General features: G+C 42.4%; 2 protein-coding genes across 5 annotated transcripts in view; one reads left to right on the forward strand and one right to left on the reverse strand.

Annotated features, from left to right (window-relative positions):
* BRD8 (bromodomain containing 8) overlaps nucleotides 1-11,608 on the reverse strand; it is a 30,103-nt gene extending 18,495 nt beyond the window's left edge. For 2 of the 3 annotated variants that reach the window (XM_079916456.1, XM_079916455.1), the window contains exons 1-10: nucleotides 11,561-11,608; nucleotides 10,388-10,484; nucleotides 5,344-5,413; nucleotides 3,736-3,785; nucleotides 3,379-3,501; nucleotides 3,185-3,265; nucleotides 2,698-2,762; nucleotides 1,904-2,040; nucleotides 1,145-1,363; nucleotides 611-755 (exon numbers count right to left, since the gene is read on the reverse strand). In XM_079916456.1, the coding sequence (XP_079772582.1) occupies nucleotides 611-755; nucleotides 1,145-1,363; nucleotides 1,904-2,040; nucleotides 2,698-2,762; nucleotides 3,185-3,265; nucleotides 3,379-3,501; nucleotides 3,736-3,785; nucleotides 5,344-5,413; nucleotides 10,388-10,484; nucleotides 11,561-11,579 (1,006 nt within the window). In that variant the 5' untranslated portion in view covers nucleotides 11,580-11,608. The remainder of the gene's footprint in view (nucleotides 1-610; nucleotides 756-1,144; nucleotides 1,364-1,903; nucleotides 2,041-2,697; nucleotides 2,763-3,184; nucleotides 3,266-3,378; nucleotides 3,502-3,735; nucleotides 3,786-5,343; nucleotides 5,414-10,387; nucleotides 10,485-11,560) is intronic. The other variant, XM_079916457.1, reaches the window with a different exon arrangement.
* KIF20A (kinesin family member 20A) lies at nucleotides 11,568-20,469 on the forward strand. Of its 2 annotated transcripts, none has more exons than XM_079916459.1 (19): nucleotides 11,568-11,620; nucleotides 12,631-12,816; nucleotides 13,988-14,077; nucleotides 14,180-14,299; nucleotides 14,880-15,018; nucleotides 15,122-15,309; nucleotides 15,396-15,525; nucleotides 15,707-15,901; nucleotides 16,014-16,125; nucleotides 16,235-16,303; nucleotides 16,523-16,666; nucleotides 16,808-16,973; nucleotides 17,084-17,248; nucleotides 17,378-17,517; nucleotides 17,660-17,762; nucleotides 18,076-18,274; nucleotides 18,519-18,610; nucleotides 18,835-18,972; nucleotides 19,603-20,469. In XM_079916459.1, exons 2-19 carry the CDS (start codon nucleotides 12,652-12,654, stop codon nucleotides 19,918-19,920), a joined length of 2,673 nt encoding a protein of 890 aa, XP_079772585.1. In that variant the 5' UTR covers nucleotides 11,568-11,620; nucleotides 12,631-12,651; the 3' UTR covers nucleotides 19,921-20,469. The 2 variants fall into 2 exon arrangements, with proteins under 2 accessions (XP_079772585.1, XP_079772584.1); XM_079916458.1 differs by lacking the exon at nucleotides 11,568-11,620 and adding an exon at nucleotides 12,068-12,168.
* The last annotated feature ends 63 nt before the right edge of the window (nucleotides 20,470-20,532 follow it).

Genomic DNA, 20,532 nt, shown 5'->3' on the forward strand with positions numbered 1-20,532 from the left:
TGGTAATTTAAAAAAAAAGGTATGAATAAATCTGTCCCTTCTGCTGAAGTTAAGCATGCTATAAACCACCCAAATTTAACACCACTCAAATACTAAAATCAAATGTTTGGCAATTTTTAAAACTCTTTTTTGCTTTACGTTTTCTACCTCATTTAATTCTCACTACATCCTTGTGAAGTATATATATTGCAATTAATTAAGAGGAAACTGAGGCTTAAGAATTAAGTTACCTATCCAAGGTCACAAAACCAGTGTGTGGCAGGCCTGAGACTCTTTAAGTCTAGTGTTCTAGTTCCAAATCTTATCTGCCTATGCTATAGTCTCAGGTATCCCTAGCACCCTTTTGTGATTTTTGCACCTTCACCATTAACTTCACTATTCCTCTCATTCAGTATCTACGCTGTGGTCATCCAGGACAATCAGTATTTTGAAGATGACATGGATTTACAATTTCGAGCACCACGTGGTTTAACAGGTAAAGTAGCTCCAAGGTTGGGCTTTAAATCTAGGATTCACAGTTGATTAATAACAAAGGCTAGAAACCAAGGGCAGTCAATGCCATGTTCAACATCTCTAAAATAAAGTCGACAATGGAAAAGTAGTGACTTACCTGAGGCAGCTGGGGAGGCTGCAACAGTGTTGGGTGTTTGCTGCATCTCCCCACCATGTATCATGGGAAGGACCCCGCCTACCTCCAGGAGGACACCTGTACTGTTCAGGTGGCCAGAAGCCACAGCCATTTCACTCTCATTGACCTACCAGGGAAGAATAGAGGTGAAGGCTACACTCAAGCTTTCCTTTATTACCACTTCCCAAAAAAGCTCCAGCAGTTGGCCAAACTTCATGAAACTAAAAGTTAATATCCAAAGAAAATGATTTCAGACCCAAGGGAAACTCTGATTTTCAAAACTTATTGACAAGAGTTCTCTGGAGAAGAGAACCAAAATAATTATGGCTTCAGATATCTCAGGACCCAAGGATACTATCAACTATTTTGTTTTGTTGTCTTTTTAAATTAACATTTAACTAGGAGATCTCTTCCTCTTTTGAACTTTTTTTTCCATGTTATATTTTAGGTCCCAGGCACTCCCTTCCAAATTACTTAATCACCACAGCTCTCAAACACCCACAGAAGTCTCCATACCAGTCTGGGGCTAGTAGGCAGGAGGCTGCCCTTCTTCAAGAGCTCTGACAGCAGAGGGGAGGGGGGTGGAGTTGCTTTCTGTCCAAGCATCTTTTTCTGGGGTGAATCATCTGTTACTGGGGTCATGGGGGCTTCTAAGGGTGCAGAGCCTGGAGGAAGGGTGTCAGGAATTCCAGGAAACGAGGTGACTGGGGTACTCGGCAAAGTCCCAGGGGTTACCTAAGAGACAACAGAGAACCTTTATCTGACTTCTCAAACTCAGGAAGGTTCCCTACTCATCTGGATGGGTTAGTGTGTCTACCTATTACTTTATTAGTCCTGAGTGGAACTGCCCAGAAACCCTCTACCCGTCTTGCTCTCAACCACACCTTTCTTCCCCACAATTTTTTCTCTTCTACTCACTCAAACCCAAAGTGACTCAATCATTCCACCCAATTTGCCTTTTATAAACTCCTTACCCACTACCAATATTATATTTACATAGAAATCAGCCTATATTTCAGCAGGAGTTTCATAAGACCAGTACACTTACAAGTAATTCCTTAAGTTAGTCTTTTACCTATCTCAAAAATGTCAAAAGCCTCAATGTTTTTAGGTCCATTCTTATCTTAGAGCACAGAACATGGTAAATTACGTCTTTAGAATTCAGACCAAGAGAGGAAATTGCCTCTAAGCCAAAAGTGGTTTCCTCATCACTCAGCTCTCTGCTGGCTTACTGCCCCTTTGCTGATCAATTCCTGTGGATGGAAATATACTCACCCCAGAGGTGGCCTCTTCCATAGTGGTTGCAGTCAAGTCGGCAAGTGGATAATCACCTCCTGGGGAGGCAGAATCTATAGGAGAGCGAACCATCACAGTAGGTAACCTCCGAGGGGGTGTTTTTACTGCTTGACGGGCTAGAACATACAAAAGAACAATTTCTGTCTTCAAGATTAAATAAATAAAGCTAGACTCTGCTATTATATAGTAAAGGACAAATAGGGATGTTACATTACTAAGGCAGCATTAAGAATCTGGATTAGAAAGCTTTCTTTACAAGTTTTTAGCCTAATTTTTCCTATGAGCAATTCTCACCCTAAGCAAACTTGTGTACCCTAAAGGTCCTTGGAGTAGGAAAGTAGTTTAAACATCCCTCAATATCCTCTTCAACAACTTAAGATTCTGCTTTTAACAAGAGGGAAAGACCTGAATGGCTCAAAGCATGTATTCCTAGAATTACAAATGCTGAAGTTCCTCCCCTTATCCAATGACTAAGTTATTCTCAATCTTTTTACAGGCTTCGACTTCTAAAACCTTGTTTATGTTCAATATGTTATTATCAGGCTTTTGTGTCTTAAAAGAACACAAGGTCTAGTGAGATCTCATCAGAGCTCACTTTCTAAGAGTTTCTTCCTGGACATAAACGGACGTTTTTATTCTAGTAAAAGAGAAGATGACAGAGAAAAGCATGCAATTGGAATTAGTAGATTCTGTGTTAACAAACAGTCTTCAACTGTCATCGTCAGGCAGTAGTGTATAGTCAAATTGTTAAACAGTCACTAGGTTCACCTTACCCTGATAAGCCGCATCCGTAGCCTTCCTCTTTACTTCAGCCTCCTCCTCCTCCAATTTCTTTTTCCTAAAGAGGAAAATAAGGGTTAGATCCTAGCTGGCTGTAGCTCCTTCACAGTGCCCTCACAGGGAAGTTTTTTTTGCCAGGCTAGCACTTTCTAGAGGAAAAACCTAAAAAATAAATCTTTATCAGCAAAATAGGGAATTTTGAGTATACTGCCTAACTACCAAGTTCTTTACCCAGGCAAACTAGAGCCACTTTTAAGTTAGAACTAAGTTATGTTCTCACACTGAAATATTCTATCACATTACCTTCTAGGACTCACTACCCCCTCCCAGCCACCAGGCCACTCTGCAGCTTTCCCTTTCCAGAATCTCTCAAGTCTAAAGGGATGGCAGACATAGGAAATAAGCCAGATTACTTAAGAAGTAAAGAGGATAAAAAGAGAAAAAGGAGTACAGATGGAAGAACAGTATAATATAACCCACATCGCAATGTCATTGCAAAGCTCATCCAGTCTGCTGTCCATGTGCCCAGCTTGAATTAGTTCTGCATCTCTTTTCAGCCGTCTGTAGGATGAGAGGTAGGTAGACTGGGTTTTTTAATCTATTTAAAAAATTCTGACTAGTATAAGCCAGGCCGATTTGTCTCTCCCAACCATTTTGCATTCTCTGATAAGTACCTATATTTTTCCTGGGTTTCCTTTATCACTTTCTTTAGTTCCTCAACTCGCTCAGCAGTCAGTTTCCGAACAATGACATCTTCAACGGTTTCTACCACTTCTCCCTTTTCACCCCGTTTCCGTCTATGGAAAAATTTAAAAAACAAACAAAAACAAAACAAAACAAAAAAAACACATTTGAATAAGAGAACATTTTTTCCTACTCCCACTTGCTTTCTTTGAGCCTTCTCCAACATCTAACCAGAGATAATTTCTAACTTTTATCACACCATGATATAAACATAAAAAAAACCAGACTTCCACAGTAAATATTCTCCACTAAAGAGATTTGGCTCAAGTGCCTGGCTTTGTACTCACTTTGGGGTCTCAGTGGTCTCTAGGAGCTCTGAGTACTGGGAAGCACAATGCTATGGAAAAAAGTGAAAATATGATGAGTAAGCCTAAAAAGAAATGACTTTTCAAAGTTTCAACATATTAGACTAAGGTTTAGACAGGGGAGCTATATTTAAGGTAGGAGTAGCTTCTAGGAGGACAAATTACTTTGCAATCAGATTAGTTCAAAATAATCAATACCATAACACAGAAAAGGGAGTCTTCTGGCCGGGAGTTTGTCTATTTGAGGAAAGACAAACTAAGAGCCAATATTTATACTTAATATCTACTGAGTAGTTACCGTATGCAAGGCACTGTGCTAAATGCTTTCTAGGTATTACCTCAACTAAATACTTTCAACAATCCTGAATCAACTTTTATCCCTATTTTACAAATCAGAAAACTGAGGCTCATGGTTCAAAGTTTTCAAGTGGAGTCATATTAAACCCAGATCCAGGGCTTCCCTTGTGGCACAGTGGTTAAGAATCTGCCTGCCAATGCAGGGGACACGGGTTCGAGCCCTGGTCCGGGAAGATCCCACATGCTGCGGAGCGGCTGGGCCTGTGAGCCATGGCTGCTGAGGCTGCGTGTCCGGAGACTGTGCTCCGCAACGGGGGAGGCCACAACAGTGAGAGGCCTGCGTACCGCAAAAAAAAAAAAAAAAAAAAAAAAAAAAACCCAGATCCATCTAATGTACAAGACTGGTCTTTTAACTGTTATGCTACACTGACAAGAATAGTTTGTAATAGTGTGGGCATACATGGATGGATCTGCAAATATTGAGAAAAAGGAAAAGTATTCTCAAACTATTCTTCATGGTACAAAAGCCTTGTGATTAAAATGGTAGGACCTGGTCACACCGGTCAGAATGGCCATCATTAAAAAGTCTACAAATAATAAATGTTGGAGAGGGTGTGGAGAAAAAGAGAACCCTCTAACACTGTTGGTGGGAATGTAAATTGGTGCGGCCACTGAAGAAAACAGCACAGAGATTCCTCAAAAAACAAAAAATAAAACTACTATATGATCCAGCAATCCCACTCCAGAGCATATATCCAGACAAAACTATAATTTGAAAAGATACATGCAACCCTATGTTCATAGCAGCACTATTTACAATAGCCAAGCTAAGACATGGAAACAACCTAAATATCCATCGACAAGTGAATGAATAAAGAAGATATTCACAGACATAGAGAACAGACTTGTGGTTACCAAGGAGAAGGGGGTGTGGGGGAGGAAAGGATGGGGAGTTTGGGATTAGCAGATGCAAACTATTATATACAGGATGGATCAACAACAAGGTGCTTTTGTATAGCACAGGGAACAATATTCAATATCCTGTGATAAACCATAATGGAAAAGAATATGAAAAAGAATATATGCACGTATAACTGAATCACTTTGCTGTACAGCAGAAATTAACACAACATTGTAAGTCAACTATACTTCAATAAAATTTAAAAAAGAAATAAACGTAAGAACAAATAAATAAGATACTTAAAGACCAAAAACAAAAAAGGCAGGACCTGGAAGGGAACCCACTTCACACCTCAAAAAGTGCTCTAAAAGAACGTTTACTTGGGAACTTACTTTTTGAGAGAACCAGTCTGGAGGGCGGCCAGGTTCTGCAAAGGGCTTGATTGCTCTGCTAACTGATACCCTACAAAATTAGAAAAGCCTTATCACATACCAAATTGAAAAAAAAAGAGAGAAGGTATACTGAGAGTTCAAGGTTTAGAGTACAAACTTTGGAGTAAAAAACTGTCACTGGGAAATATTCTGCAATATGTGACTATGGAAAATGACACAGCTACTGAAAAGTCATTTTAGAGGGAAAGCGTCATTGCTAAACAGTTTTCCTACATGATGTATTTCCTGAGTGAAGTGAAGCTATTAGGACCTAGTAAAGTACCATTTCTGTTCATTTGGGAAAATATTTTTATGTTGATCTTGGTTCTTTCAGAAAACATCTGTCATTTGGGAAGCAATCTATAAAATATTCCAGCCCCCAAAAGTTATCTTTTGATCTATTAATACAACTCTTAGGAATATAAGAAAATAACAAAAGAAGCAAGCACCAGGAAGAAAGCACCATGTAGACTTGACCAGACTGATGAACAGTTAGGTTTTTCCTAAATGCCTGCAAGAGGATGTTTAACTTATGGCACTTCGTCTCTAGAAAATATTAAACAACCCACAAAAATAACTATGAAATATAAAATATATGGTGATACAGAATGTATTTATAACATAATATTAACTGAAAAAAGGTGACACAATTTTCTGCTATGATGCACTCATATGACTTTTTAAAAAGTTACAGGTATAAAGACAAAGGAAGAAACAGGCAAAAATGAAAATAGACTGAAATGGTTTGATGCAAGAGCGTGAAGGGGCTTCAACTGTGTCTATTTCTTTAAAAAGATCTGAAGGAAACATGACAAAATATTAAGATTTCTTAAATGCAGGTACCAGATACATGGGCACTCTATTACTCTCCCTACTTTTCAATGTGGCTGAAGTATTTCACAACTTTAAAAACAAAAAAGTTTTGAATTTTGTGTTGGGATAATGGTTTCAGAGTTTTTTCTTTTATTAAAAATTTACTTTATCCCTGGTGGCGCAGTGGTTGAGAGTCCGCCTGCCGATGCAGGGGACACGGGTTCGTGCCCCGGTCCGGGAAGATCCCACATGCCGCAGAGCGGCTGGGCCCGTGAGCCATGGCCGCTGAGCCTGAGCATCCGGAGACTGTGCTCCGCAACGGGAGAGGCCGCAGCAGTGAGAGGCCCGCATACCGCAAAAAAAAAAAAAAAATTTACTTTAACATTGTTATGTGGATAGCTATCAGCAAAAAATAAAGTTTGATCCGTAAATTACACCTTTCTTTATACTAAGAAAAGCCCCCAAATCGATCAAAGATTTATATATTTTAAAAAATATAACCATAAAAGTACTAGAAGAAATCAAAGGAGATTTTATAACCTCAGACTAGGGAAGAACTTTCTAATTATGTCACAAAATCCAGGAACTATAAGAGAAAATTATTAATAGACTACATTTTAAAACTCTTCATGTAAAAATATTACATTAAGCAAAGCCAAATAGCAAAGTGGTTTAAAAAAATGCACCTCAAAATAGACAAATGGCTAATCTCCCTAATATATAAGGAGCCACCCCACCCCCCCACCCCCAGTCAAAGAGAAAGACTAATAGTCAAACAGAAAAACAGGAAAAAGCAGTTTACAGAAAAGGAAATAAAAGTGGCTCTTCAACACAAGAAGATATTTAACTTCACTCATCATAGGATAGATGCAAATGAAAGATATGAGAACTATTTCAAAGTTTGATCTTATACTGTCAAAGATCAAAAATACATAACACCACATTCTATGAACCAGGCCATAGAAAAACAGGTACTATGACATATTACCAATGGGAGTATAAATTGAAACAAATCTCTGAGTAGAGCAATTTGAAATACTTACCAAATTTTATAAACATATATATTCTTTGACTCAATAATTCTACTTTCAGTTTATCTTAGATACAATTCATACATAACTACTCAAGGCTATATTTATATGAGCAAATGTCCATCAACAGAGTTCTAGTTAAATAAATTATTGTACTGCATAAAATATCATGCAGCTGTTAAAAAAAATGAGCTAGATCTTCATATGAAGATATACAAGGGTCTACAAGATACAGTACTAAGTTAAAGAAAATGTAGCAGTGACAAGGTAAAGAACACTGTGCATAATATATAACCAGTTGTGTTTAAAAAAGAGAGGGGAAAAGAAAATATTTATTTGTTCATGTATACAAATTTAATGGCAGAGAAACACACAAGAAACTGCTAACCCTGGGAGATAAGATACAGTGATGGGAGGAAAACACTGTGTACCATTTTAATTTTTATTTATTTCTTCACTTATTTTTGGCTTCTTTGGGTCTTCATTGCTGCGCGCGGGCTTTCTCTAGCTGCGGTGAGTGGGGGCCACTCTTCGTTGCAGTGCACAGGCTTCTCACTGCAGTGGCTTCTCTTGTTGCGGAGCATGGGCTCTAGGTGCGCGGTTTTCAGTAGTTGTGGCACACGGTCTCAGTAGTTGTGGCTCACGGGCTCTAGAGCACAGGCTCAGTAGTTGTGGTGCACAGGCTTAGTTGCTCCGCGCCATGTGGGATCTTCCCGGACCAGGGCTCAAACCCGTGTCCCCTGCATTGGCAGGTGGATTCTTAACCAGTGAGCCACCAGGGAAGTCCCAACCATTTTGAATTTTGAACCTTATGACTTAAGTACCTCCTCAAAATATAAATACAATTTAAAATTTTAAAGTTTTACTTAAGTGTTCTACTATTTTTTATATAAAAATATAAGAAAATATACAGGTTAGATTCTACTTCAATTCAGTTTACTTGGTATTTCGTTTAAAAATGAGTTCAGTTTATATTTGAGTTATGTTTAAGTTCAATCTGAGATTTACCAAATTAGTGTGCTTCGTTTTGTCGCAGGATTTACCAGCTCGAGAACAGTTGCTACCTGGAAGATCCTGGTTTCATCTTTGAAAACTTATTTGAAAAATACATAAAGGGGCTTCCCTGGCGGCGCAATGGTTGAGAGTCCGCCTGCTGATGCAGGGGACACGGGTTTGTGCCCCGGTCCGGGAAGATCCCACATGCCGTGGAGCGGCTCGACCCATGAGCCATGGCCGCTGAGCCTGCGCGTCCGGAGCCTGTACTCCGCAACGGGAGAGGCCACAACAGTGAGAGGCCCGCATACCGAAAAAACAAACAAACAAAAAACATAAAATTGTTTAAGTGTTAAGTGTGACCAGCAATGGTGCTTTGGTAAACTCATTTGAATGGTTAAAGTAGTAGAGATACACCATACAAATGCAAATTTGTATATTAAGTAATCTGAACACTTAAGACAATTAAAAGGTGTCCTTAGATCCTGAGGGAAAAAAGAGGGGGGAAAAAAGGACTAATGTTAAAAATGAAAGCGTATGTCCTGGTAGCAAAAAAGATTGGAAACCACACACAGTCCTATTTTCTGGTACTTAAAAGAAATACTGAGTGCTAAGACAATTCAATAGGGAAAGAATAATGTTTTCAACAAATACTGAGTCCTGGGACAGTTGCATACCTACATGCAAAAGAGACTCCTGCTTTACAACCTACACAAAAATTAACTCAAAATGGATCAAAGACCTAAATGTGGAGAGTTGAAAGTTGTTAGAAGAAAATATAGACGTAAACAGTTTCTTAGCTACGACACCAAAAGCACAAGCAACAGAAGAAAAAATAAACTCATATCAAAACTAACAACTTTTGTGCTGTAGGCAATACCAACAGATATCAACAATACCAAAGAAAGGCACCACACAAAACAGGAGAAATATTTGCAAATCATCTATCTAACAAGGGATTTGTGTCCAGAATATATAAAGAATCTTAAAACTCAATAATGAAAAATAATCCAAGGGATCTGAGCAGACATTTTTACAAAAAAGACATACAAATGGCCAATAAGAACCTGAAAACATGCTCAACAACACTACTGGTCATCAGGGAAATGCAAATCAAAACCACAATGAGATACCATTTCATACTCATTAGTACAGCTATAACGAAAAAAGAAAACAATAAATGTTGTCAAGCATGCAGAGAAATTGGGGCCCTCATTTATTGCTGGTGGGAATGTCAAACAGTGGGGTCACTTCCTAGTTTGGCAGTTCCTCAAAAAGTTGAATAGAGAATTACAATATGATCTAGCAATTCCACTCTTTAAAGACAACTGGAAACATATCTGCACAAAATCTTGTACACAAATGTTCATAGCAGCATTAATTATAACAGTCAGAAAAATGGAAACAACCCAAATGTTCACCAACTGACAAATGGTAAACAAAATGTGGCATACCCACACAAGGGACTATTATTTAATCAAAACAAGGAATAAAGGGGACTTCTCTGGTGGTCCAGTGGCTAAGAATCTGCCTTCCAATGCAGGGGACAAGGGTTTGATTCCTGGTCAGGGAACTAAGATCCCATGTGCTGCAAGGGAACTAAGATCCCATGTGCTGCGGGACAACTAAACCCGCGCGCCACAACGAAAGATCCCGCATGCTGTAACTAAGACCTAATGCAGCCAAATAATATTAAAAAAAAAAAAAAGGAATAAAGTACTGATACGTACTCCAACATGAATGAACCTTGAAAGCACTATGCTAAGTGAAAGAAGCCAGTCACAGACAACCACAAACTATATGATTCTATCTACATGAAATGTCCAAAGTAAGTTATCTATAGAGAGACAAAGTAGATGAGTGGTTGGTGGGGAAGGGGGAGGGGAGATGTTAGAGAGGTAAAGAGGAGACTGTAGAATAACTGCTAAGGGATAAGAGGCTTCTTTCAGGGGTATTTAAAATGTTCTAAAATTAGACTCTAGTGACGGTCTTACAATTCCAAATATACTAAATTCTGTGAATATACTTGGTTAATTTTATGGTAAGTGAACTATATCTCAATAAAGCTGTTAAAAAACAAATGCTGCTTAAAGGTTAACTTATGGAATCCACCGGCATAAAAAAAAATACCCGACAGTTTCTAATCCCCAAGAAAGCAGATACCTTACCAATTTTGATCTCCACTCCTCATAACGGAAGACGCTAAACACAGCTTCTCTCGGATGGACCATGGCTCTGTAGGGCCAGTACTCAGCAGCTTATGTTCTGAAAGGAGAGAAGACTTGGAGACAACCACTGAGACACTAATTCTAAGCCCCAAAGGGAGGACTAAAAGCCTAACACAGAACATCCCAACCTGTAAGGACAAAGTGAGCCACTATCACCAAATCTTGATTTTCACCTCTCTAGTAAACACCACCACTAGGGTGATGCCTATTCATTGCATGAGAACTGCACTGAGTATATGGCAAAACATTTTTTCTTCAAATGCCATGGTTACTCTGTTGTTTTTTTTAAAAAAAGAGTCATTAATTTATCGCAGTTCTCCCCAGAGACCCAGTTTTAAGAATGCTTTACTCCAGGGACTTCCCTGGCGGTCCAGTGGTTAAGACTCTGTACTTCCACTGCAGAAGACACGGGTTGGATCCCGGATTGGGGGAACCAAGACTCTGCATGCCCCGCGGCGTAGCCAAACAAGAATGCTTTATTCCAATTTGGACGCAAGGGCTATTTCCCAGGATTCCGAGCGGCCAACCCCCACACCCCACCCTGCACTGCCCCACCTCCTTCTTAGCATAAACTTGTTTACTTCTCTCAGGAACACCCACTACCCTTTAGCTGCTGGGCCTAAAAAACCTTTTCACTCCGTGAAACAGGGGGAAATGGCTGAGATGCACGAAATGCAATTTCCCCCCAGTGGCAGAAAAAGCTCACGGTTAAGATACCCCATTTCTCTGTGAGTACAGGCCTCACAAACGTTCGTCAGAAAACGACTCTTTGAGACGCCGGCCATTCCATATAGCTGTTGTGTGGACAACATGTCTGCCCACACGCCCGAGCCTCTGAGGAACCTTTTTTCCTCTCACTCCGCGGAGCGCCCAAACATACAAGAACTCCCTAAGGTGCTTCTCTCAAAACTCCGCGGCCTTACTGAAACACAAGACTCTACGCTTCTAGGCCCCCAACCATTGGCCTTCACAACGCCGGTCGAGGGCAGGTCTTTGACGGCCCTGGGCCCTCAGGCAAATCATTGCTCCTACTCTCTAAGACCGTGACAGAAATCTGTTGCCTGGCCTTGGCTCTACAAACACCTTCCACACAAGAGCAGCACAATTACTTACTGCCCGTTCCGGTCGCCATCTTGGCCCCGAAGTCTCCAACCCCTGAAGGAAGACCGTCTGGTAGGGCTAAAGCCCGCGGGATTCTGGGAAATCGAGTTCCGGTGTTTGTTCGCGGTGCGTCATGGGAAATGTAGTCCCCACCCCAACCCACCCCCCCCCCAACCCACCCCACCCCCCACCCCAACCCACCCCCCCCACCCCAGGATGAACAAGCGCCCTAAACTAGGTCTCCTGTGAGAGGATGGCGACTGAAGCGTAAGGATTGCCTTTAGGCTTCTTAGAAAAGAAATGCCTAGGGTTCAAGAAAAACTGATAAACCGGAGTTCCAGTGGGCCCAACTCCAAACTCCGACAGTTGGTAACCCGTCCTGCATTAGAGCAGAGAGGTCAAGCCGTAGCAGTTTCCCGGTCTCGCCCGCCCCCTTGCGCCGATTGGTAGGTGCAGATTTCGCTATCTGATTCGCTGAACGAAAGCAGCGCGTAATTTAAAACATTGTATCAGTAACAAAGGTGCACCTCGTGGGCGGAGTTGTGCTCTCAGGCTAGGAAAGTCCAGGTTCGGCCGCGGAGTGAGAGTGAGACGGTACCGTAGAAGTGTGGCGTCTTCGGGTGAGTGTGCGGCTGTGCTTGAGCCCAGCTGAGGTACTTGCTTTTGCCCTGGCGGATTCGGCTTTCAGAAAGCGGAACTGCCGCCATCCCTTTTTTTCTTAATACCACTGTCCTCACTGTAGGCCTGGGGGGCGAGGTTGGAGCAGGAGCCTAGGGCTACTGACACCGCCTCCACGACACCGTTGAGCGAGGCACCCTACTTGGAGCGTGGCCTTATGCTTTCGGAGCCGGATATCTGTTCATTCCTGTTCGCAGTCCGAAATGCTGCCTCAGATTGGATTAAATGATTAACTCTTTCTCTCATTCCCTTCCCCTTTGCTGGTAGTTTAAGGGAAAAGGGAGTAAGAATTCAGGCAGCGAGACTAGATTGTCCTGGGGCCAGGGAATTGTTTCTTACCCAGAATTTGCCGCCCCTTTTATCCCTTAAGGTTCTCCTCTCTACCCACTCTCGTCTCTTTTTAGACCTAAACTGCCCCTGCTGAAATGTCGCAAGGGATCCTTTCTCCACCAGCCGGCTTGCTGTCGGATGAGGAGGTCGTAGTCTCCCCCATGTTTGAGTCCACAGCTGCAGATTTGGGATCTGTGGTACGCAAGGACCTGCTGTCAGACTGCTCTGTCATCTCCACCTCCCTGGAAGACAAGCAGCAGGTAAAGGAGTTGAAGAGTGGCTTGGGGACAGAAAGTGATATCCTTAGCCTACTAGTTGTCCATACAGAGTAGCATGAGGTAAAAAATCCAGCAATCCTAGGGTTTGAGGGATCAACTCAAAATTAAGAGCATGACAAGTAAAAAATGTACAGTTGTGTGTCCATAAGAAAACTATTAATTGCATTGCATTAACGAAACATCCTCAAATGCATACTCTCAGTTAATCCTATGAGGGAAGGCAATTGTTGTGTCTCCTTCGCCATGAGTCCCAGACATTTTAAATAATTTGCACAAGGTCGTATTGCCATTAAGTAGGTGGAATGTAAATTCAGGTTTTAATATCAACCACAGCTTCCATTTAAGGAGCTTTTCTTTCTGCTGAGCTGAGGTTTCTCAGCTGCAGCATTATTGATATTTGGGGCCAGATAATTCTTTGTTATACAGGGCCGTCCTGTGCGTTGTAAGACGTTAAGCAGCATTCCTGGCCTCTACCCACTAGATGTCAGTAGCTGCTTACCATTTGTGACAGCCGGGAAACCTGTCCTGACATTACTAAATGTCCCTTGAAAGGGAAATGGCCATGATTGAGAACAACTCTACTCAGAAGTCTCCCCTTTTGTAGAAGTTTCATGAGAGCAGGAGCCTTGTTAATGTTCTTCACTGTGGACTACCAGAGCTCTTAGAATTTCTGGGCCAGAGTAGACAGATCTCTAAATATCTGTTGAATGAACGTGGTGGGTGCTATTATTAACCCCACTCTACAGATGAGGAAACTGAGGTGAAAAGAATTTAAAGAACTTGTTCAAGATCTCATAGTTACTAAATGATGAAATTGAGACTCAAATTCAGGTATGTCTGCCTTCAGGGTGCTTAACTACTGTCTTTTGCTATATCACACGCTGATTTTCATACCAGTTAACTAGTTCTGACTCAGATACTCTGTGGTAAGCCAAGTTTTCAGGATAGTGAAGAGACAAGGAAGGGTGATTAAGTACTGAAAAACTCCATGTGGGTTGGAATGATTATGGAACCCAAGTAATAGCACAGAGTCATATGAGGTGGAATAGAGATAGTGTTAGCATGATTCCCAGGAAATATGCTATATTTGCCCATCTGCTCAGAAGTAACTGTTGAGATTAATCTGTGATATTGGCCTGGAATTCTGCCACAGGTTCCATCTGAAGATAGTACAGAGAAGGTGAAAGTATACCTGAGGGTCAGGCCCTTGTTATCTTCAGAGTTAGAACGACAGGAGGATCAGGTAAGTTTCTGAGGAGGGAGGATTCAAGGTGGAATGATACAGCACAGTAGAGGTTCCCAGGAATGTTTCCTTCTGTGACAACTGTGTTTTCCCCCTTCTCAGGGTTGTGTCCGTATTGAGAATATAGAGACCCTTGCCCTACAGGCACCCAAGGACTCTTTTGCCCAGAAGAGCAATGAGCGAGGAATTGGACAGGCCACCCACAGATTCACCTTTTCCCAGGTATGGAGTTACTGACATGTGAACAAGGGACCAATACCTAGGGGCAACTTTATTCCCTCTTTAGAAGGAAAGCTTTTTACTTGACTGTGACTCCTTATATATGCAGGTCTACAATCTGGGGGACCCTTGTTATGTGCTAGTCAGTGTGTCGAGTACTGTATGTGCATTAATTCCCAACAACTCTATTGTTATTATTATCATCATTGTCCCTAATTTCCTGGTAAGGATACTGTGGCTCGGTGAGTATAATGTTGCTGAAGCCATGTAGCTAGTCATTGGTAGAGTTAGGACTTGAGTCTAGATCCATCTATCTCCCAAGCCCATGCTTGTGACCATTATGTTGTTCCATTTTGTGTGCAGCATTGGACTTAGTGGATAGCATTCCATAAGTATTTGTTGATTTGGATGAAAAATGGACTGGCAGAGAGTATTTAGGCAGCAGCTGGCAGCAATGCAGGAAGAAGTTGCTTGAGTAGTCTCCAGAGCCAACCACCCAGGAAGGGATGTATCTCTACTGGCTCTGCACAGAGAAAAGTGGGAAACGAAGGATGGGCCTCTGAGAAATTGGGTATGTCTCTAGATCTTTGGGCCAGAAGTGGGCCAGGAATGTTTCTTCAACCTGACTGTGAAGGAGATGGTCAAGGATGTACTTAAAGGACAGAACTGGCTCATCTATACATATGGAGTCACCAACTCAGGGAAAACCCACACAATTCAAGGTGAGTAATAGGCCTCACAGAACTGCTGACTGTCTTTGCCTTTTGATGCTCTGAGTTGGGGAACAGCACTTACTACAGCTGTCCACCTTTCACATGCCTCCAGGTACCATCAAGGATGGTGGGATCCTGCCCCGGTCCCTGGCTCTGATTTTCAACAGTCTCCAAGGCCAACTTCATCCAACACCTGATCTGAAGCCTGTGCTCTCCAACGAGGTAATGTGGCTAGACAGCAAGCAGATCCGGCAGGAGGAATTGAAGAAACTAGCCCTGCTAAATGGAGGCCTCCAAGAGGTAAAGTGTTGGTGTTCACAGAGGCAGGGATGGGGGACAAAATCTCCAGAAAGTTTTGTGCTTATGTTATCCCTGGACTCCTCCAGGAGGAGCTGTCCACCTCCTTGAAGAAGAATGTCTACATTGAAAGTCGGATGGGTACCAGCAGCAGCTTTGACAGTGGCATTGCTGGGCTCTCCTCCACCAGTCAGTTTACCAGCAGTAGCCAGCTGGATGGTATGTACCATGACTGGGCTCTGTGCCAAGTAACAGTAGGAACTTATTCTCTACTCCCCAAAACTTCCAGGGGTACAGACCAGAGGTTGCAACCTGAGCTTCACCTTCTGAGGCCCCTGCAGGCCAAAGGGGAGATGGACTACTCTTGAGTTGATGCTTTGTACATTGGCTTCTTCCCCAGAAACGAGTCACCAATGGGCACAGCCAGACACTGCCCCAGTAAGTGTCCCTGCAGATGTTCGCTTCTCCATCTGGATCTCCTTCTTTGAGATCTACAATGAACTGCTTTATGACCTGTTAGAACCACATAGCCAGCAGCGCAAGAGGCAGACACTGCGGCTGTGTGAGGATCAGAATGGCAATCCCTACGTGAAAGGTATGGGAAAGCAGGGAGGCTGGCATGAACCCTGGAGGGGACCTTGGGAGAGACTAGGAAAAGAGTTAGGTGCTTCCCTCTTATGTATGCCCTTCTTTCCTTGGCCTCTCAGATCTCAATTGGATTCACGTTCAGGATGCTGAGGAGGCCTGGAAACTCCTGAAAGTGGGTCGTAAAAACCAGAGCTTTGCCAGCACCCACCTGAACCAGAACTCCAGCCGCAGGTTGGTGGGTTATGAGTCAGCCTTTCTTTCAGTGTGTTCCAGGAAACATTAGTCCTCCACCTGGTCATAGAAGATATGCAGTGACTTTTCTCTCTTTCTTAACTTCCAGTCATAGCATCTTCTCAGTCCGGATCCTGCACCTTCAGGGGGAAGGGGATATAATCCCCAAGATTAGCGAGTAAGTTTTTCCATTTAGAAATTTGGGTTCTTGGCCATAAATGGTAATTGGGGGAGGGGATGAGAGTGGTCCTCAGGGGAATTACTTCCGTTAGATTCATGCTCTCCTTCCTTGGGTACAGAGATTCTTCATGGGTCCTCCCCTCCCTAAAACTATACAAAGGGCTAGAAAGCTCGTAACATGTGGGATCCTTATGTCAGATCCTGTCCATCATTCAAGGTTATCACTCTGTGATCTGGCTGGTTCTGAGCGCTGCAAAGATCAAAAGAGTGGTGAGCGCCTGAAGGAAGCAGGAAACATTAACACTTCTCTGCACACCTTGGGCCGCTGTATTACTGCCCTGCGCCAAAACCAGCAGAACCGGTAAGCTTTTCACTGCAAGCCAGGATGGCCTGGAGCTCTGCAGTTTGCTAAGAGACTTCCTGGTCATCACTGGGGCTAGTGCTAGGATACCCCCAAGGGCTGGAGTTCTGCTCACAGCTCTATTCTCTGATTCCCTGCCAGGTCAAAGCAGAACCTGGTTCCCTTCCGTGACAGCAAGTTGACTCGAGTGTTCCAAGGCTTCTTCACAGGCCGAGGCCGCTCCTGCATGATTGTCAATGTGAATCCCTGTGCATCTACCTATGATGAGACCCTTCATGTGGCCAAGTTCTCAGCCATTACTAGCCAGGTGAGAAGCTATAGGTGTGATGACTGTGCTCACTTTGGGCTGGTACCTGTACTTAAGGAAGCTACTAGGGACTAGTAATGGATTCAGTTAAGATTTTTCCCCCTCACTAGCTTGTGCATGCTCCACCTGTGCAACTGGGATTCCCATCGCTACATTCATTCATCAAGGAACACAGTCTGCGGGCATCTCCCAGCTTAGAGACTGGAGCTAAAACAGACCCATGCCTTGATGATGATATTGAAAATGAAGTTGACATCTCCACATATGGCAAGGAGGTGAGAATGCAAGAAAGCTTTGGTGCAGCAGCTTGATGGCGATACATTTTCCATGCTACCTTCCAGGTGGGCCTGTGCCTTTTTAGGGCATGGGCTTCTAGTGACCTCTGACCTGTGTTTCCCTCCTAGGAGCTTCTACAGGTGGTGGGAGCCATGAAAGCACTGCTTTTGAAAGAACGGCAGGAAAAGTTGAGGCTGGAGATGCAGCTCCGTGATGAAATTTGCAATGAGATGGTGGAACAGATGCAACAGCGGGAACAGTGGTGCAGGTACCAGCTGAGTAACCCCTCTTGTTCTGTCACTTAGACCTGATGGTGGGAAGCAGAGACTAGGATGGAGTAGTGCCTCAAGATCTGCTCTCCAAGCTCACTCCTCAGAATCTTCACTCACTTCTCTCTTCTCCTCTGACAGTGAACATTTGGACACCCAAAAGGAACTACTAGAGGAAATGTATGAAGAGAAACTAACGATCCTCAAGGAATCACTGACAAGTTTTTACCAAGAAGAACTTCAGGTGAGTTGCCCTAAACCAGTCCCAACTAGCTGCTCAGATTCCCATCGCTACTTGCCTGAGATAAACAGATTATATAAACTCTCATAGGGGTAGGAATATGTAATTCACCTTTCTATAGTCTCCTTAGTGCTTTGTACTTGTCAGTCTATGTTTGATTAATTGATTAAGAGTTTGATTGGCCAGGAAATGGTGTAAGTGCTAACAAACAGGATTTTGAGGCCCATGTATCACGGAAATTTTTGTTCATTGTTCAGTCATCTATTCCTGTAGGGTTCGTCTGACTCTGAATGGAATTGTGCTGCTTCCTTCTTAGGAGCGGGATGAGAAGATTGAAGAGCTAGAAGCTCTCTTGAAGGAAGCCAAACAGCAGCCAGTGGCCCATCAACAATCTGTGTCAGAACTGTCCCTACGGCGGTCACAAAGGTTGGCGGCTTCTGCCTCCACCCAGCAGCTCCAGGAGATTAAAGCTAAACTGCAACAATGCAAAGCAGAGCTAAACTCCACCACTGAAGGTGAGGAAGGAGACAGGGCAGGAAGCATAAGTTTCAGGGAAGAGCTGTTCTTCAAACTTGGGCCTTCTGGTGCCAGCTCCAACATAATTTCCTTAACTCCAAGCTACATCCCCCTGACCTTTCATCCTAGGATGCACACAGCATCACTTGTTATGTTTGCTGCAAGCTACTGTTAATTCAGTTAAAGAGATAAGTCCAAGGCTAGAAAGCCTACACATGTAAGGTTTTTGTTTCCTTCTCTCAGAGCTGCAGAAATATCAGAAAATGTTAGAACCACCACCCTCAGCCAAGCCCTTCATCGTTGATGTGGACAAGAAGTTAGAGGAGGGCCAGAAGGTAATTACCTTTCTCTGTTACCAAAGCTCTCACCTAAGGCAATTTCCAACACTATATCCCTGGTTCATATGAGGACAAGATGTTTTCTCTGCAGTCCTAGAGAATGGCTACCTCATTCAAATGACTAGCCTTTCTAGTTTTACTTCTCTTCAAATGGTTCTCCGACTCCTCCAGATCACTGGTTGATCTTGGCCACAATTTGGTTCCTACTCCTCCTTTTTCAGAATATAAGGCTGCTGCGGACAGAGCTTCAGAAACTTGGTGAGTCTCTCCAGTCAGCAGAAAGAGCCTGTTGCCACAGCACTGGAGCAGGAAAACTTCGCCAAGCCTTGGCCACATGTGATGACATCTTAATCAAACAGGTTAGGGAAGCCTATATACTACTTTCTCCCATCAGCCCACTTCAGAGTATACGTGAGAAAGAGAAAGGTAAAGATTTTTAGGCTAATCTTATAGTGAGGGGAGTTTCTCTTCCTTGCAAAATAACCATTCACTAAGTACAAGGCATTATGTTAAGTAATTTGTAGGCTTTTTCTGTTATATAACAACCCTAGAGAGGTAGATACTATCATATTTCATCCAAGATGCTTAGATTATAAGAAACAATTAATTGTAAGACAAAACACTAACAATTAAGCTATGACACTGTCATCAGTAAATGCATCCTGATTCCAGATGTATTCAAATGTAAAAAAAAAAAAACCATCCTAGGCTAATTTGATACCTAGGAACTGAGGCTCTTGGAGGTTAGGTAAAATCATTCAAGCTCATACCACCTGATGTGTTAGAAAAGGTCCTTCTATTCAGTGCTATTTGTTTGGGTCTTAAAGAAAATACCCTCCTATTCAGTTAAAAGCTCTGACCATAAAGAGTTAATCTTTGTAAAAAGCAGTTTTAGTAACTAGTAGTGGATAGTGTGTATTACCTTGCCCTCCTGTTTCTCTAATAGATTAGACAGAAATGTTTTCTATAACTTTGTTGATCTTCCTTAGGATCAGACCCTGGCTGAGCTGCAGAATAACATGATGCTAGTAAAACTGGACCTTCGGAAGAAGGCAGCATGCATCGCGGAGCAGTATCATACTGTGCTGAAACTCCAAGGCCAGGCTTCTACCAAAAAGCGCCTCGGTGCCAACCAGGAAAACCAGCAACCAAACCAACAGCCCCCAGGGAAGAAACCATTTCTTCGTAACTTACTGCCCCGAACACCCACCTGCCAAAGCTCAACAGACTACAGCCCTTATGCCCGGATCCTGCGCTCACGGTGCTCCCCTTTACTCAAATCTGGGCCTTTTGGCAAAAAATACTAAGGTTGTGAGGAGAGAGCATTGCCCTGAGGTGGGTCAGCTGCTCAGCTTAAGAAATAGGTTTCTTTAAAGCTTTACTATATATATACCTGGAACTCTATCCAGAATGCAATATTCAGACATTAGTTTTTCTCCCTTTTGTAATATAATCACCTATGTATTCTTACACTTTTTTACTTATATGGTTTCTATGCACACAAAAGTTATATTAAAATAAAGATATTGTTCACATTTTAAATTTGAATTCTAAATTTAGCATAATCATTGAAGTAAATTATAAAAGGGGCAGAAAAATTGAAAATCAAGTATCATTCGGGCCCCTGGGAACTTTGCACAGGAATGGCAGTGCAGACCAGCAACTGGTGCACAGCTAACCCAAGAAAGCTTGGCAAGAAATTAATTCAAGGGACATTAGATATTCTAAACCTTCCTTAATATAAAATGAAGTGTCACCAATAAAGATGTTAAAAAAACCAAAAAACAAAAACAGGTTAATTAACTAAATGATTAAAAGGTTAATAAAAAAGTTATTCATAAAAAAATAAAATAAAATGAAGTGTCATACATTAGGAGATGAATGGGTAACAAACTTGTTTTGGAACAAAAATAAAGGAA

This window comes from Stenella coeruleoalba, assembly GCF_951394435.1.
Source record: "Stenella coeruleoalba genome assembly, chromosome: 3".
NCBI lineage: Eukaryota > Metazoa > Chordata > Mammalia > Artiodactyla > Delphinidae > Stenella > Stenella coeruleoalba.

Excerpts from the sequence above, each read along its gene's own strand:
- KIF20A (XM_079916459.1), top strand. The coding sequence starts at position 12,652 with ATGTCGCAAGGGATCCTTTCTCCACCAGCCGGCTTGCTGTCGGATGAG. Across the intron at positions 15,902-16,013 it reads TGGCAATCCCTACGTGAAAG|ATCTCAATTGGATTCACGTT; the intron begins GTATGGGAAAGC and ends TTGGCCTCTCAG. Across the intron at positions 16,974-17,083 it reads TCTCAGCCATTACTAGCCAG|CTTGTGCATGCTCCACCTGT; the intron begins GTGAGAAGCTAT and ends CCCCCTCACTAG.